Source organism: Erythrolamprus reginae, chromosome 2, assembly GCF_031021105.1.
Source record: "Erythrolamprus reginae isolate rEryReg1 chromosome 2, rEryReg1.hap1, whole genome shotgun sequence".
Taxonomy (NCBI): Eukaryota; Metazoa; Chordata; class Lepidosauria; order Squamata; family Dipsadidae; genus Erythrolamprus; species Erythrolamprus reginae.
This window is the reverse complement of record NC_091951.1, coordinates 261,096,027-261,114,088: the sequence shown is the minus strand read 5'-3', so window position 1 is coordinate 261,114,088 and position 18,062 is coordinate 261,096,027. Positions and strand designations below refer to the sequence as shown.

Below are 18,062 nucleotides of genomic sequence, written 5' to 3'. Positions count from 1 at the left end.
CATTTTAAAATCTACTTTCAGATCAACCACAGTCTTGTCTGGAAAAAACTCTTGTATACTATCATTTAAACACAGTCTATCTATAGAGACCTCAGTGCATTCCTAAAAGGTCTGTAAAGGGTTTGCATAAGTGCACCATTGTGCCTACCATCGCTGTCTTACTGTCCTATTGTCCAAATTTACCTGTACCTACTTTGCTTTTGTTTATGTTTACACCAATACCCCCAGTTAGTTGGGGGAAAGATCAAACGCAACATGAGAAAATATTATTTTACTGAAAGAGTAGTAGATCCTTGGAACAAACTTCCAGCAGACGTGGTAGATAAATCCACAGTAACTGAATTTAAACATGCCTGGGATAAACATATATCCATCTTAAGATAAAATACAGAAAATAGTATAAGGGCAGACTAGATGGACCATGAGATCTTTTTCTGCCGTCAGACTTCTATGTTTCTATGTTTCTACTATCCTGTACATGTTTTGACAAATAAATAAATAAAAAATAACAACAATAATAAATAGAGACAAACACTCCTAAAATTAACTTCTGGGTCCATTGTTCCAATATATTCTTATTATGTCCAATCAACCTTAAAATATTTTGCTCCATTTTAAATCAAAGTTAAGTGTAAATCAAAGTTAAGTGTTCTTCTTTTTAATTGTAACATTTAGTACCTTCTAGTTCTCTCTAGAAGCTTCAAAAGTTCAGTGTCCAACCTTCAAAGTTGTATTGTATCATCTTGTTTAATTTAAAGAACTAATAGCATTTTCCCATGGAATTTTTTTCTGATTTCTGGATCTTGACCATTTGTAACTTTACAAAATCACATATTTGTTTACTCCTTTTTTAAAAAATTAAAGATCCCATTGTAGATATAAAACTAATGCCAACTTTGAAAGATAAATGAGTTCAAAGGAAAAAAACTTCCTTCTTTATCCCAGCAAGCATAAATAACTTTACATCTCTTAAATGTTGTTTAACATCTCTTATCACCACTCTTAAAATACAACAATCTCTTCATCCTGTATCTCACCTCATTCTCTATAAACAAATCTTTAAAGCCTTATCATCCATCTTAATCAGAAAAGTCTATTAAGAGTTACCAGAAATAACCACATATCTATTATAAACAAGATCTTAAAGGAAACCCAAACACTTGAAACCTTCTGTTTTATATTATTCTCATTTTAAAAAAAATTTAAACAAATCCCCCAAACCTCACTATTTAAATCTAATCAGTAAAAATGTAATAAATATGTCAAAGGTAGCAATGTAATTGTTTTCACCAATTAGATAAACTTAAAATGCAGCAAACCACTTTCCCATATAGCAATAGCACTTAGACCTAATATACTGTACTTCTTCACAGCGTTGTATAGCCATTTACATATATAGCGATTTACAGAATTGGCATATTGCTCCCAACAATTTGGCACCTCATTTTACCAACCTCGAAAGGATGAAAGGCTGAGTCAAATTTGAGCACCCCAGGATCAAACTCCTGGCAGCTGGCAGAATTAATTTGCAATACTGCATTCTAACCTCTGCACCATCACGGCTCTTATAACTCTTATCTATAATCAAGCCCTTAAAACATTGTTGCCTAGTTTAAAAATATTATTAAATATTAGCCACAGTCAATGTTCCCTCTAATTTTTTTTCGGTGTGGGCGGAAAAGTATAGTGTCTGAGCGGCAGTCCCCTTGGGACTGGGCGGCATAGATAGATAAATAAATAATAAAATAACAAATAAATAAATAAATAAATAAATAAATAAATAAATAAAATTTTAAAAATCCCTTCTTTTTTATTAAAAGAAATTAATAATTAAAAAAACCCAAAATCCATTACTATTAAAACTAAAACAACCAGCAAAACCAAAAACATAACTATTAATAAAAACAGGTGAGGGCTGGGTTTTTTTTCTCTGTTATTATTTAAGTGCTTTTACCATATGCTTTAAATCAGGAGTTACTTCTCTCTCTGTTTCTCTCTCTTTCCTGTCATTCTCTGCCTCACTCATTTTCTCATTTCTCTTTTTTTCTCCCCCTTTTTCTATCATTTCTCTCTCTCTTCCTTCCACTCTTCTCTCTCTTGCTTTCTGTCTCTCTCTCTCTCTTGCTTGCTTCCTCTCTCTCACTCTCTGCCTTCCTCTCTCATCTCTCTCTCTCTCTTTCTTTCTTGCTCTCTCTCTCTCTTCCTTCCTCTCTCTCTCTCTCTTGCTTTCTTTCTCTCCCTTTCTCTCTCTCTCCCCCTCTTGCTCTCTCTCTTTTTCTCACTTTCTCTCTCTTGTTTTCTTTCTCTCTCTCTCACTCTTTCTCTCTCTTGTTCTCTCTCTCTCTTGCTATCTCTCTTTCTCTCCCCCCTCTTTCTCTCTCTCTCTCTTTCTCACTTTCTCTCTATCTTGCTCTGTCGCTCTCACTCTCTCTCGTTCTCTCTCCGTTCTTCTCACAGTGGAGACCGGTGAAGGTGATTTTCAATGTTGGGTGCGTGGGCGCGCGTGCTCCCCATCCCCCTGCCAGCTCGCCCAGAACATTCAAAATAAGAAAAACCTCTTTCAGAAAACAGAATTTTTTTTCTGTTTTGGAATCAAATTCTTTCCAAGTGGCCATTTCTTTTTAATGTAATCTGGCTCTTTTGTACAGCTATAACAACAGTACTTGGTAACAAAGCTACATTCCAACCAGTAGTCACTATTTTTAGATCTCCATAGATACTCCAATTGTACTTGCTGTAGTAGATGTGCTGCAACAACAGTTGCATGTATGCTTTTTTCATGCATGCAGCAAATCTAATAGGTACCAAAGGATGAACACTGCCATTGTGTAAAATCAAGTTCTATAAAACAATATGTGATTGTTTAAACTATAGGTTATTTTAATGATTAACAGCCATTTGTAAGAAACATCGAAAGTGTTAAGGAAGTAAAATCTTTGATGTCCAGTGTTTCTAGAAAAAAAACACAATTAGTTAAATTGGATTTACACTTACAACTTTGTGATTACCTTACAATCACATGACTCAATTTCGCACCATGGTGACTTGACTTACAGCCATAATACTGTATATATATAATTATTGCTCTGCCTGACTGGGCTCAGACAATGCGTAACAGTCCAAAGAAAAGAAATCAAACACACACGTGCTCTGCTAATCAGCAAACTTGTATTAGATAAACAAAAAAAAGGTTACTCAAAAACAGTTCTTAGTGTCCAAAAACAATGAGAGTGCAAGGCTTACTTCAGCCGCATACAAAAATACAGGAAAAAACAAACAAAGACAACCTGGAATGAGAAAAGACGTTTCAGGAGTCCTTTTGAATCTTTGGAGCAAACAGCAAGTCCCAGAGTTTTCACCTCCCACTTGTCTGAAAAAGCTGGGTTGAAAACTCCAACGGCATGGAACAGAAACTTCAGAGCAGGAACCACAAAACAATACAGATAAACAGCCACAGTTTGCCTTGGCCTTTGTTCCCCTTTATCCCTTTATCCCTCATTAAGGGAACCACACCCAGCCCTCAGTATAAGAACCACACCCAGCCCAGGTGCTTCTATAATGACTTGTAATACTCCTTAAAGCGATCCCTTCTTTGCATAGCTCTTCGGCTATGCAGATCAATATATTGATCTGCAGAAGAACCCAGGGACGAAAGACTGTCTGAGGGACTGCATGCCAAATCCCCTGGGCTGTCTGCTAAATCCTGCGTCCCAGTGGCCTCGTCCTCCTGGCTGTCTGCCACATCTTCCTGGCTGTCTGCCACATCTTCCTGGCTGTCAGCCAGGCTTTCACATTCACTTTGTGCCGCGTCTCTCCCATCTGTGGGAGCAATGGCTGGCCCAGGCCCAAACACAACAATTATAAAACTGGATTTTGTCATATGATGGTTCAATTTATTGCCTCAATGACTTATGACAAAAACTCTAGTCCCAATTGTGAACATATATTGAGGATTAACTGTAATTGAAAGCCAAGACTGGTTATGAGGAAATCAATTATTTTCAGGCCAGATAAATCATTATGTAAATATCAACGAGGTGAGGGAAATAGGCCAAGAATCTTTGGAGGGAGAAAACTAAGATAAAAGGGGTTGCATTGATTTCTATGTTGCGCAGTAGGAACATTTTGTCTGGGTTTGTGGGTGGTGTGTGTATGTCCACTCATATCTGTATGTTTGTATGTAGTGTGACATTTCTTGTTTACATTAGAACAATGTATCTGACTAATTTGAACCTCTGACGTTTCTGCTGCTACTAAATATAGATCAATTTATAAAGGAGGATATTTGTAAATCAGATTTGAAATAAGGGGAACTTCATGCTCTCTCTGAGCTTGGATGTTTTATTGTAGCTGTTTCATTACATCAACCAGGTAATATAATCAGTGCTCAAAGTACTGAGATGCAAGAAAACAAACAAGCTCAGAGAGCATCGGGGACCCCACAGATTGACTTTCTGGAAAATAAATATCAATAGCCATGTGAAAACCGATATTGTGGTGCTCTTGAACATCTACTCTTGATCAAAGTTAATGTATACATAGGGATTATGTCAAGGATCTCACATTCTCAGATTAGTTCTAATTTTAGTTGTGTGCAACTATAGGCAGCAGGCTTCGCTTTGTCATGTTGAGGACTGGTAACCCAGCAACAGGGCAAGTCATCAATAAAGAACTTTCTATTTGTCTGTAGGGACATTTATAGTGGAATGTCTCAAGGAGAACATCTTGCTCCTAGCATTCCACAGTTAATGGCATAACTGACACATTATCTTGCTCACAGTGATGATGAGAACAATGCAGGAAAGAGGTGCTAACGTAGCTCTGGAACTTTAACACAAGTCTGTAGATTATGGATTAACATGTCTAGCGCAGTTCAGAACAGGATACTTGTTCTGTTAATAATTTGTAGGGGTCTGATTGGTGTTTTATTGGTGATTGATTGCTGGGTTGGGCTACCATATAAATTTTCTTAATTTAATAAATAAATAAATGTGAATGGTGAATGTTGTGGTTAGCTCTGGCACAGCTCCTGCCCCAAGGACTGTGGATGTGGGGGAGACATCCACATGCTGCAGGCCTGTTTTGCCCCCGGTGGAATCTGCTGATGAAGGCTCCTCTGACCAAGAAGACATGAGTGACAGGGAGGAGGAGAGTGTGGCAGACAGCTCAGAAGGAGATCAATTATCTAGCTCCTCCTTGGATTCAGAACAAGAGTTAATGATACATGCGGAGAGCGATGCATAGGCAACAACAACTGAAAGATTATTATCAAAGAAAATGAGGCCACCTGTGGTTGGGTGGGGCTGTGGTAATTAGTGAGGCTGCTATAAATAGCAGCCTGTGGGTTTGGCCATTGAGGAGGATTATCTGATCGTTGTGTTTCGTGACTGCTTTGCTGTGTTTGACCTTTTGTGTGCTGATTTTTCCCCACTTTGAAACTAAACCAGAGCAAAATGTGTTTCACTTTGTGAAAGAGGAAGGACTGAATTGCCTTACAGCTGCAAGCTAAGTATCACAGAACTGATAAAGGACTTGTACCAATTACCAGTTTGTTTGGAGATGAGTGCTCTTTGCTATACAAAAAGAGGGCTTAGTTTAAGTGAATTTTCATTATAAAGAACATTGTTTTGAATTTTCAAACGTGTGTGTGTCTGAAATTTGTACCTGTGAATTTTCGGGAGGAGTCTACCAGAGAGCCTGAAAGAACACTGAAAAGATAGGGTCAAAGATGAATGGCTCATTAATAAATGTAGATTGAATACAAAAAATAACTAGTCCAAAAGAATACTAAGATGGCTTTGGTCAAATGGACCAATAAATCTGAAGTTGCAAAACAATGATATGAAAAGTAAATGGATCAAGGGGAAAGAGCCAGTTTAGTCCAGTGGTTAAGGTACCAGGCTGGAATTAGGAGACTGAGAGTTCAAGTTCTGCATTAGGCATGAAAGTCAGCTGGGTGACTTTGGGTGCATTTCTCTCTTAGGCCACAACATCAGACTTGGGCAACAAGCTCAGTCAATTCCTGTTACAACCAATGGATCAACACTTAGTTGATTTAAAAAAGGAGCAGATTTTGCACTCATGGGAAACTACTTGAACAATAACAATAACAACAAAAAAAGAATGGTTTAAAAACTAGAGGAAGACTGAGAAAGTTTTGATTTAATGGAACTGATGATATCCTCAAAACAGAGTTAATGAGATTCTTGTAGTTGATAGGAATCTCAAAGAGAAAGTTGTAAAATGTTAAGGGCAATACACTGTATTTTTTGGGGTATAAGATGCACCCTAAAAGTGGGTGAAAATTTAGGTGCGTCTTATAGACTGAATATAAGCGGTTTTGGTCTCCCGAACCTTCCACTCTGCAGGCAAAAAACAGGCATGTTTTTGGCAGAGTGCTTCTGGGAGCCTGGGAGGGTGAAAACGTGACACCCAGAGGACCTATGAGGCCAAAAATGGGCCAAGTAAAATAAACAAAACAGACAAAAACAGGCCATGCAGAGCACTGCAGACTGCTTCTGGGGGCCTGGAAGGGCGAAAATCCGATATGCAGAGGCCAAAACCTATTTTTTTCTTCTTTTCATCCTGTAAGTTTAGATGTATCTTATAGTTCAAAAATATGGTGCTGATAAAGATGTGACCTAAATAAAGTTGGTTTGCAAAAACAGATAGGTATAGTTATAATGTAGGTGAAAACAGAATTTAATTGAATTTTACTTTTCTATAATTTTCTATCTTTAATTTATTTTACTTATTCCATAATCCCTCCCTAGTGCATAAGAATACTTATCCAGAAAAGATAATTGATAATTGTTAAGTATATACAGTATGTAGGTATGAATGTTTGCATCTCTTCCTGGATGTTAAAAGAAAATAGTTTCTCAAATAATTTGTGCCATCTCCTATTACCTAATTAAAAATAAATATTAAATTGACTTGGATTTACCACATCACATTAGGCTACATTGTCTATATCCAATATCTCATTTTACACCATTTAATATTATTTAGACAATAAATCTAGGAAAAGTAACAAAAATAATCCACAGAGCACTGCACAGCAAGACAACTAGACACAAGAACAGTTTTTTCCCGAATGCCATCACTCTACTAAACAAATAATTCCCTCAACACTGTCAGACTTTCTACTAAATCTGCACTTCTATTCTACTAGTTTTTCTCATCATTCCTATCACCCATTTCCTCCCATGTTGACTGTATGACTGTAACTTGTTGGGTATATCCTAAGATTTTTATTAATATTGCTTCTTCATTGCTTATTTGACCCCTATGACAATCATTAAGTGTTGTACCACATGATTCTTGACAAATGTATATTTTATTTTATGTACGTTGAGAGCATATGCACCAAGACAAATTCCTTGTGTGTCCAATCACACTTGGCCAATAAAATTCTATTCTATTCTATTCTTCTATTCTAGTTTATGTTCTATTTGAAATATACAGTGGTACCTCTACTTAAGAACTTAATTCGTTCCGTGACCAGGTTCTTAAGTAGAAGCAATTTTTCCTATAGGAATCAATGTAAAAGCAAATAATGCATGCAAACCCATTAGGAAAGAAATAAAAGCTCGGAATTTGGGTGGGAGGAGGAGGAGGAAGAAGAGAAGGAGGAGAGTCGCTGCTGAAGGAAGAAGGTGACGGGAGGGGAATAAAAAAATCCAAAACTTTAAGGCTTTAAAAAATAAAAGGGACTCTGAGATGGCGAGGAGGAGCATGTGCCTCCAATACACCCGGTGCGAGGCTGCCTCCCATACATGGCTGCTACTGCTGCTACCTGCTGCCTCTTTCTTCCCATGCTGAAGGGCTACCCTCTCCTCTCGCTCACTCACTTTGTAGTCGGTGCCTTTCCTTTGCTGTGGTGACTTCTCGGCTGCCCAGAGCCTTTTCTCTGGACGCTGGCCGAGGTTTATTCCCTGTACAAGCGCCCAGAGAAAGGAAATGCTTCATTCGCTCTGCACTGCCAAAGCCTCCTGAAGTGCCACTAAAATGCTCCTCTGGCAACCCAGATGGGCAGGATTAAAGGGGAATGGCCAGGCTGTCATGCCACTCTCAAATTTCCTGGGAGATTTTTCCCAACTCGGGTTCTTAAGTAGAAAATTGTTCTTAAGTAGAGGCAAAAATATCTTGAACACCCGGTTCTTATCTAGAAAAGTTCTTAAGTAGAGGCGTTCTTAAGTAGAGGTATTGTTATATATTTTTCCTACCTTTTCTAAACTACAAGATTAATCTTTCAGGTTATAGCATTATCAATTAAGATTTCCCCCCCAAAATAATATGAGGATCATTAAATATATGTCATCAGGAATGAAAAAGAAAAAGACTAAAATATTTTGATTCACATTCTTTCCTAGCCTTTAAATTTCTCAATTTGAATTTCTCTAAAGTGGTAGAGTGAATCAAACGACAGGCTTAGGAAAAAACATTTTATGCAGTACAACCACACATCACTTGCCATGCATAAGCAAAGCAATAGTTCAATAGATTTTAATGTCTATGAAGCTACTATTCATCTCCAAGCTACGTAGATATTTTCCTTCTTTGATAATAAGAGCATCTTCCCAATAACTTTAAGTAATTAATTTAATATGAAAGTAGCTTGCACAGAGCCCTGTATTATTAAATCATAGTTTTACTTAGCCTCATAATGCTGTTTGTACTAATGGTAAGTTTATAGCTTCCAATAAACTTGGTTTGTAAATATACTGTGTATTATCTCCATGTAGCTCTCAAGGGTATATTTCATTAAATTTGCATTTAAAGCACTGGTTTTCAATCCCCAAGTTGCAAATATTGTTGGATTACAATGCCCCTTTCCCCCAAGCATTCCCCATGCTATTTGTGAATGATGTAGCTGAACAGAATAACATGTGAGAACTAAGGGCATTGGATTTCATAAGGTAACTTTGCATTGTTTAGAATTGTAATGCCCAAAACTGATCTCAAATTCCAAAAATAAAATAATCTCTCTATGGTTCACAATACAAATAGGTTTCATTTTTCAGATTGTGATCATTCTAGGGCAGTGTTTTTCAACCAGTGTGCCGCGGCACACTAGTGTGCTGTGAGACATGGTCAGGTGTTCCGCGAAGCTCAGAGAAAGAAAGAAAGAGAGAGAGAGAGAGAGAGAAAGAAAGCAAGAGAAGAGAAAAAGAGAGAAAGAAAGAAAGAGAGGAGAAAGAGAGAGAGAGAGAAAGCAAGAGAAAAAGAGAACAAGAGAAAGAGAGCAAGAGAGAGAGAGAAAGAAAAAGAAAGAAAGAGAGAGGGAGGGATGGTGGGAGAGAGAAAGTCATAGAGGGAGGGAGGGAGGGAGGAAGAGAGCAAAAAAGAGAGAAAGAAAGAGGGATGGAGAGAGAGAAAAAAGAAGAAGGGAGAGAAAAAGGAAGAGAGATTTTTTTTTTGTCCAAACTTTTTTAGCTGCCCCCCCCCTCAATGTGCCCCAGGGTTTTGTAAATGTAAAAAATGTGCCATGGCTCAAAAAAGGTTGAAAATCACTGTTCTAGGGTAACACAGAATTAAACACAGGGAGAAAAGCAAGAATTTAAAAAAATGATACCTCTTCTGCACCAACAGCACTTCCATTTTGCACTGGTTCATCACTGGGTGGTGTCACTTCAACTTCAATTTTTTCTTAAGTATAAACAGAAGAACGAAATGTAAAACTGAAAACAAATCAGTCTTTTATTCAATTTATAAATCATCTAAATCCATTTTGACTTTGGGCTAATTTGGGCGTTGACTGAACAACTGAATGCAAGTATTTTATATTTTAAAGTTAGTTCCAGATAAAATTCAGAGAACTCAATACCCTATATTTGAAAGACAAACCGAAATGTTGACATGGGTTGAAATAGCTGTCTTATATTAAGTGTCATGACTCTGAAAAATTAGTTTAAATAACGTTATTGGGAAAGCCAGTTTAACATATAATTTGTCTTGTCTATTTAGTATTCCAGTTAACATTGAAAAAAACGATCACTCAAGCCTTTTTCGTCAGGAGTCAGTTATAACAATAATCTTGTTTTCTTTTTTTTATATAATATTTTTATTGTTTTTCTTTAAACAGACAAGACAAACATTTAACATTTAAAGGAGCTGCCATTGCTCCGCTCGTCATAGAAGTCTAATACAAAAAAACCCCCTAACTATATTCAGATCAATACAGAAATACAATTTATAATATTCTATGTTCTTACTAAATTTACCTCTATATTTCCATTTTTATGTTATAATTCATATAACTCAAGTCAGTTCTCATATCTATAAATTTTTTCAATTTATTTCTAAAAAAAAATTAATGTTGTTTTCAATGAGTAAAAATTAAATTGGATAAACAAGTTGAGGAACTGCAAATGAGACAACCTACTTGGCCATCCTATATGAGACATGGAGTAGTCTAAATTTAAAGATCATTAAAAATGAAAAAAAGATTCTGAAAAATTATGCCATTATTCAAATCTGCTTTCATTTGAAAAAATGCTTTTCATCCAAGTGACTTCGTGCGGTCAACAATCATAAAACAATTTAAACAATTTAAGTATAAGACAAAAATTAATATATACGGCAGCAAGAAAACTGTCAACATAGGCATCAATATAGCCAGGAAATGGGTTCCTATGCATATTCAGGGTCCCAGGACTGGGCACAAAATCAGGTCTTCACAGCCTTCAAAGAAGCTAGCTACTGCTTGGTTGATAGGACCTTGGTTGATAAACCTACCAATTTGCTAAACCTATGGAACCAAATTGGATGGGTAAAAACAACTATGAGAAGACAGTCCCTCGGGTAACCTGGTCCAAAGTCATGAAGATTTTTAAGGTGGCAACTAGCATCTTGAATGGCACCTGGAAACACTTTGACAACTGCAACTCATGTAGAAATAGTGTTATATGAGTTGAATATCTGACATCTATAAAGGTGCCTTTTACAACAATTAAAGCTTCCAAATACTTTTCAAGAGCAGCATAGTGGATGTTATAATATATAATAGCCTTATTATTGACCTAACATAAGTTTAGTTGCATTCAGATGTATAGCACAACAATACATATATATAAAACTTTGCAAAAACATCATCAAAAAAGCACAACAAATAATGTTCTTTCTGTGTCAGCTCAGGAAGCTCAAACTGCCCAAGGAGCTGCTGATACAGTTCTGCAGAGGAATCATTGAGTCTGTCATCTGCACCTCTATAACTGTCTGGTTTGGTTCTGCAACTCAACAGGACTGACACAGACTTCAGAGGATAATCAGAACTGCAGAAAAAACAATTGCTGCCAACCTGCCTTCCATTGAGGACCTGTATACTGCACGAGTCAAAAAGAGGGCGGGGAAAATATTTACTGACCTCTCGTATCCTGGACACAAACTGTTTCAACTCCTACCCTCAAAACGTCGCTACAGAGCACTGCACACCAAGACAACTAGACACAAGAACAGTTTTCCCCCGAACGTCATCACTCTACTAAACAAATAATTCCCTCAACACTGTCAGACTTTTAACTAAATCTGCACTTCTATTTCTACTAGTTTTTCTCATAATTCCTATCATCCTTTTCCTCCCACTTAGGACTGTATGACTGTAAGTGTAGCTTGTATCCTAAGATTTTTATTAATATTGATTGTTTCTTCATTGCTTATTTGACCCCTATGGCAATCATTAAGCATTGTACCGCATGATTCTTGACAAATGTATCTTTTTCTTTTATGTATGCTGAGAGCATATGCACCAAGACAAATTCCTTGCATGTCCAATCACACTTGGCCAATAAAATTCTATTCTATATTCTATTCAATATATTATAAAGGTTCCAGAGGAACTCTCCAATAAATTAACATATCAGAAAAGCATTTTAGGACAATAGTCATGTTAACCTATGGTAACAAAAGAAATATCTATTTTGAAGTAAACAATGCTGATCTCTTATACTTACCAGCATTTTTGGCTCTTCCGTTTCGTTGTTCGCCATCTGTTTCTGGGGACTTTTTGGCCATCTTATGAAGAATGGATGCCCTTTCTTTGAACTTTCCTACAAAATATACACATCTTTGTTAAAGCTTAGTTATTTCTCAGCTAATGCCTCACTTTTTATTCATTTAGTGGTAGCCTGTCACTCTGGCTTCTGCTAACTTGGTCTGCTCTCTACTCCAAACCTTTCCCAGAAGAAAGAATAAGTATTTCACTTGAACATATGAAATAGATTTAGGCTTTCCCATTATCTTAAACTAGATGTGTAGTTCAAACATAATTGTATGAGAATAAGCGTTGAAGAATAGCTATCAATCTTAATATTTGCAGGAGAAGGCAAAGAGAGACATTGTTTTGGTTCTCTTTTTTACATGCCTGGGTTACAGATTACTTACTTATTTCCTTCTTGATAAATCAAAATACCTGATTTATATATTAATCTACTAAAATTGTTGGTTTATTACATCAGAAGCAATAAAGCATCGAATAGGAAATGATAAGCCAGTGGTAGGTTGCTCCCAGTTCAGCCCAGTTCTATGAACTGGTAACAGCAGCAGTGGAAAGGCTTAGGATGCACATGCATGTGAGTACACAAACCTGTGTAACAGGTTTTAGAACCCACTACTGTGTTAAGCATACACCTGAAAGTTTAGATACAACTTCATTATGAAATAACAATATTTAAGAAGTGTAATAGTCACCAATACAATTGTTTTTTCCTTAGGTAGGACACTGGCACATACATATCCTTTCAAAAGAATTGCTATTATGATAGAGTTAACATTTCAGAATTATTTGTCAGAGTTATTTTTACACTGTTTTTCACAGAACAATATATTTTAGTTTAGCTAGCACAATTTGAAAATATCAGTATTTAAATAAAGGTAATGAAAAGATACACAATATTTCACAGAGTACATAAATATCATCCCTCAAGAAAAGAAAGGTTATTTAAATAGATATTTTAAAGAAAAAATCTGAAGACAGAAATAGGTAGTCTGGTCATTCCTTTCATTTAACATATACACGGAAAAGTCAAACCTAAACTAATAGCATCAAATTCTCAAATAACATACATTTGCATTTGAATAGAAAATCAGTAGTGAAGAATGCCGAAAGCAAAAATGTAAATATACTCTCCTGGAACTTGAGAAATCTCATTATGTGGTTTGCTGTACTGCTCCTACTATCATTAGAGCTGATGTATAGATTGTTGCTGAGTGATAGCGACAGACTGTCATTACGCTTACACTTCCAAAAATGATATGATATGACATGCAATTCCGTGTTAACCTTTCAGACATAGAAGTATAGAACCAGGCAAATATAAAATCAGATGGAGTTTATCTGAAATGAATAAGTTTATCTCTGGAACAATTGGTCAGGGAATGAAATATATTTCCTTTCTTCATGAGATTCAGTCATTGTTTATTCAAATAACTATTAGCTCAGTTAACATTAGAATACCATTAGAATTTATTTATTTATTTATTTATTTGATTTTTTAATGCCGCCCTTCTCCTTAGACTCAGGGCGGCTTACAACATGTTAGCAATAGCACTTTTTTAACAGAGCTAGGCTATTGCCCCCACAATTTTATTAAGAATAATTATTTGACAGAAATATTTACTCTTAGATTTATCAAATATAAGTGTTCTTTTTAAAAATAGAGGGGGGGAGAAGCAAAAGTTACTTTATGGTAAAGATGGGCAGCCAATGAATTTTATAAATAAATAAATAAAAGAGCAGCCTGCCGTTGGTTTCAATTATTCATACGCTTAATTTAACCATTGCACCTTAATTTTTTTCCTTTAAAATGCTTCACATAAAATAAATGTGATCATTTTGAAAGATGATATATTGCCAATGAGAAATAAATTCTAACCCCCCCCCAAACTCCCCGAGACATTTGAAGCAAACTGTAAGAATTCCAAAAATAGCAACATACAGATGGTGTCATCATGATGCAAATAAGACTGATGCAAATATGCAAGCTTGTGTGATGAAGTTAGAATGTGTGTTTGCTCCCTACTGCTCCTCCAGTGAAAAGGAACAGTTAAATAGAAATATTTCAGAAACAATGCTACATAATAGTTTCTTCGTTGAAGAAAATTCTGTAGCATTGTCACTCTCATTTCCTGTTTTAAATCTACGCGGGATGAAAGCACATTTCATTATATGAGATAAAAAGAGTACTTTTTTTTAGTTAAAATGATTACTGGTTCATTAAAAAAAGAGTTGAATTCCACACTACATTCATCAACAAACATTTTTAAAACACGCACTTATCTGGTTCATAGAGGAAAGATTTACATGATGTGAAAAGAAACCAGAGTTCTAACAAAGTCAGGGTAGTTTGAGAAGCTGAGACAAAAATAATACGGACAGTAAAGGGAAATTGGAAGGTGGGGAAAATTTATTAAATAATTTAATAAATTATTAAATTAAATAATTTTCTCTCTTTCTCTCCTGCTCAGATTCTTTTGTACTGGTATATCTACCATCTTCGTTGTACTTCCTTAAAATTGTAAAAATATATCCAGGATGGTGTAGACAGGAGAACAGCAGAACTGATCTCTCTTCAAAACCTTTTATATATCAGAAAAATATGATATTGCTTTTCAAGTACACTGAAAAGGTCCGAGACTCCTGGATAAGCAGTGATGCTACATAAACACCATCAAAGCCGAATGGCCCTTCCACAAAGAAATATAGCAGAATTAAAAATGGAGTCACTTCCTAGGTTTTAAAAGCTGCTTCTCCTCTTGTGCTGCCTGTGGAATTACAAAAGGGCTGGGCTTAGGAAAACAAAGTACTACATTAAATCAATCTGATGCTGCTCAGTTGCTCTCTGTTTCACATGATTTTGCAAAACTGTTGTCCTAAAGTACAGGTGTGTTATGGCAATAACATATGCGACTCAGATGTTGTCCTTTCATTCAATGAAGACTTTCTGCGTAACAAATGTCAGTTCAACATTTAATAATTATGCAATGTAAAATTATATAAAATAAAATAAAGGAAAAATATGCTTCCTGAAGTTCAAACTGAGCTTGATTTTCAGTACAGAAAGAACAGAGAATATTTCTGGTGTACTTTTTGTAATTTAGTCATGTAGGCTGTTAAATGGATGTTCACTTGTTTAAATATAGTAACACAATTCTACAGTTAGACTTGAACCTATTTCTACTTCAGTGACTTGCCTGCAATGCCTAGCACTAGTGAGTTTCAGTGCTTTTCATTTTCTAAAATGTCTTTGATGACCTTTATACACTAATTCTTCTGAAGTTCACTTCTTAAGCTTCTACTATCGAAAGCCAGAAAATGCAGCAGATCAACTCTCCTAAATATATGAAATTTAATAACATTTTCTAATATGTAGAAGGAATTTAATTAATTTATAGGAAATTTGGCAAAAACAGTAGTGTTGACAAATACAGTGGTACCTCATCATACGAACTTAATTGGTTCCAGGAGGAGGTTCGTAAGGTGAAAAGTTCGTAAGATGAAACAATGTTTCCCATAGGAATCAATGTAAAACCAAATAATGCATGCAAATCCTTCAGGAAAATCCCAAACTTTAGAAGGGAGGCGAACAGAGGGCAGGGAGGAGCAGCTAAAGGGGGTGGGTAGAAGAAGCAAGGCTAGGCTAAAGGGTGAGTGGGAAGGAAGAAAGGCAAGGGGGCGCCCCTCCCTTTTCTTTTTTCAAAAGACACAGTTTCAGTGCCTTTGCAAGCATGCAAAATCTTTACTCCTCCAAGCTGCCCTTCCCTTTTCTTTCTTAAAAAGACACAATTTCAGTGCTTTTGCAAGCATGCAAAATCTTTACTCCTCCAAGCTGCCCCTCCCTTTTCTTTCCTCAAAAAAGGGGAAAAAAAGAAACCCCTTCATCCCAGCAGCAGCTGCTTGGGTTCGTAAAGTGAAAATAGTTCGGAAGAAGAGGCAATAAAATCTTAAACACCGGGTTCGTATCTTGAAAAGTTCGTTAGAAGAGGCGTTCGTAAGATGAGGTACCACTGTATCTCTTTGTGGAACTAAAAAGGTCAATTTCTAACTCTTTAATATAAACAACAATAACCATGATGAACAATCATATCGGAAATGTTAATAAAAGTAAATACACTTATTTGAAGATTGCAGGATTTCAAATATGTACAGTATTTATCTACAGAACATTTATCAATATTATATAATGGCTCTTAATAACATTATGTTGATCGTATACGCTGCATAAAAATAAAAAAAATGCAAGTTAGTAAAAAACATTAAAGTTTAAAAAGGTTTAAATGGTAATGCATCACATTAGGACACTGATGTCATGCAGAGAGGAACTGAAAGGAAAAAAAACTCCATGATAGTTATAAAAACAAATAAAAAGGCTGACACAAAAAATCTAAAATATTTCTTACCTTCTTCAGTCATTGTGTCATAATATTTTAGCTTTCCATATGATCCAAGCTCTACAACATTATAGTAAAAGACAACAGAGATAAGGAACTCTCAGACATTCAAGGTAATTGACAAGCTTTCATACATTCTTAATCAATTCCATAGCAGTAGCTTTTCAATAGATTTCAAGTTGTTGAAATCCAAAATTAATTGTTTTTTCCACAATTTGAAAAAAATAATTAAATATTATTCTATAATAAGCATGTTGTGCAAAGTGCCTTAAATACAACTGAACATGCAAGCAGAATATTTTTTTCTTTCTCAGTCCTACAATCTGCAATTTGTATTTTCTTATTATGAAGTATAATGAAAAAGTGTTAGATTTTTGTCTCTGTAAGATGGCCCCATCTGTTCTGGATAATTTAGATGTAGATGAGTGAAATTGCGTATTAAGGTTCTGGATCAAAAACCTGTCTTTTCCAAGACACGTGAAGCCACAGAAATAGCGTTTATTTTACTGAATTAATGTATAAACAGCAATAGCAATAGTACTGAGACTTATATACCACTTCACAGTGCTTTAGCTCACTCTAAATGGTTTACAGAATCAGCATATAGCCCCCCAAACAATCTGGGTCCTCATTTTACCAACCTCGGAAGGATGGAAGGCTGAGTCAACCTAGAGCCAGTGAGAATCAAACTGCCGAACTCTGGCAGTTGGCAATCAGCAAAAGTAGCCTATAGTACTGTATTCTAACCACTGCGCCATCATGGCTCATATAAATATATATTCTAGGATTGTTAAACAGTTTTGCATACTTCTATAATTAACATTACTGCAGGTAAAATCCTCAAGATCTTCAACTGAGCACTGATGAAACTTGTATTCATTAGAATTTCACTTAAGAAATGAAAATGTAAACAGTTCTCTATTTTTTTTGAAATTAATTAAACTGTATGATTTTTTAAAATAAGGGTAAACAATTAGGTTTCATGGTTTTTTAAACTGTAATGATTTATGACAGAATGATTGAAGATCAATTAAGACATTAAATAACCAGAAAAAAAGAACAAACAGAATAGGATAAATAAAATAAGGCTATACATAAAGCACATTTAATTAACATAATATCATTAACTCATATACTACGTTTTATTACATAACAGAATTCTTATAAAGACTGTCTAAATAGCTGGACAATAATAAAACATGTTTCAATACCGTAATTCAGATGCTCATAAAGAAAAGGATTCTGTTCATAAAGAAATGTAGGATTGTGCTATTTAACTTCCCTATGACCATTGAGGACTGAATCTGTGGTCCCCCCTCTGAGCAATGTAATTGCTTATCCTTGGATCTTGGGGAAATATATGTTGCGGGTTTCTGTGCTTATCCTCTTTGTAAGACATACAGTGTTATTTGTGTGGGATGTGTGACTACTGTATATGGATCATGAGGTCTTTTTCTGCCGTCAATCTTCTATGTTTCTATGCAACATATTCATAAAAAGTTAAATACATAAAAATAAAATAAGACCTCTAGAAGATAAGATTTAGAAAAAAAATAGCACATAAATAGTAACTTAATTTAGGAACATAGCCTTTGTCCAACTCAATGAGCTATCGTCTATATACTGCTACCCTCATTATCCTCTTTGTGCCTCATTATACATGTTCAATTCAT

General features: G+C 35.6%; 1 protein-coding gene across 1 annotated transcript in view; it reads right to left on the bottom strand.

The window, feature by feature from the left end:
- The window catches only part of SLC24A2 (solute carrier family 24 member 2), a 76,138-nt gene that overhangs the window by 16,806 nt on the left and 41,270 nt on the right, over positions 1-18,062 (bottom strand). The window contains exons 4-6 of the mRNA XM_070736257.1: positions 16,399-16,449; positions 11,955-12,050; positions 9,578-9,651 (exon numbers count right to left, since the gene is read on the bottom strand). Of these exons, the coding sequence (XP_070592358.1) occupies positions 9,578-9,651; positions 11,955-12,050; positions 16,399-16,449 (221 nt within the window). The remainder of the gene's footprint in view (positions 1-9,577; positions 9,652-11,954; positions 12,051-16,398; positions 16,450-18,062) is intronic.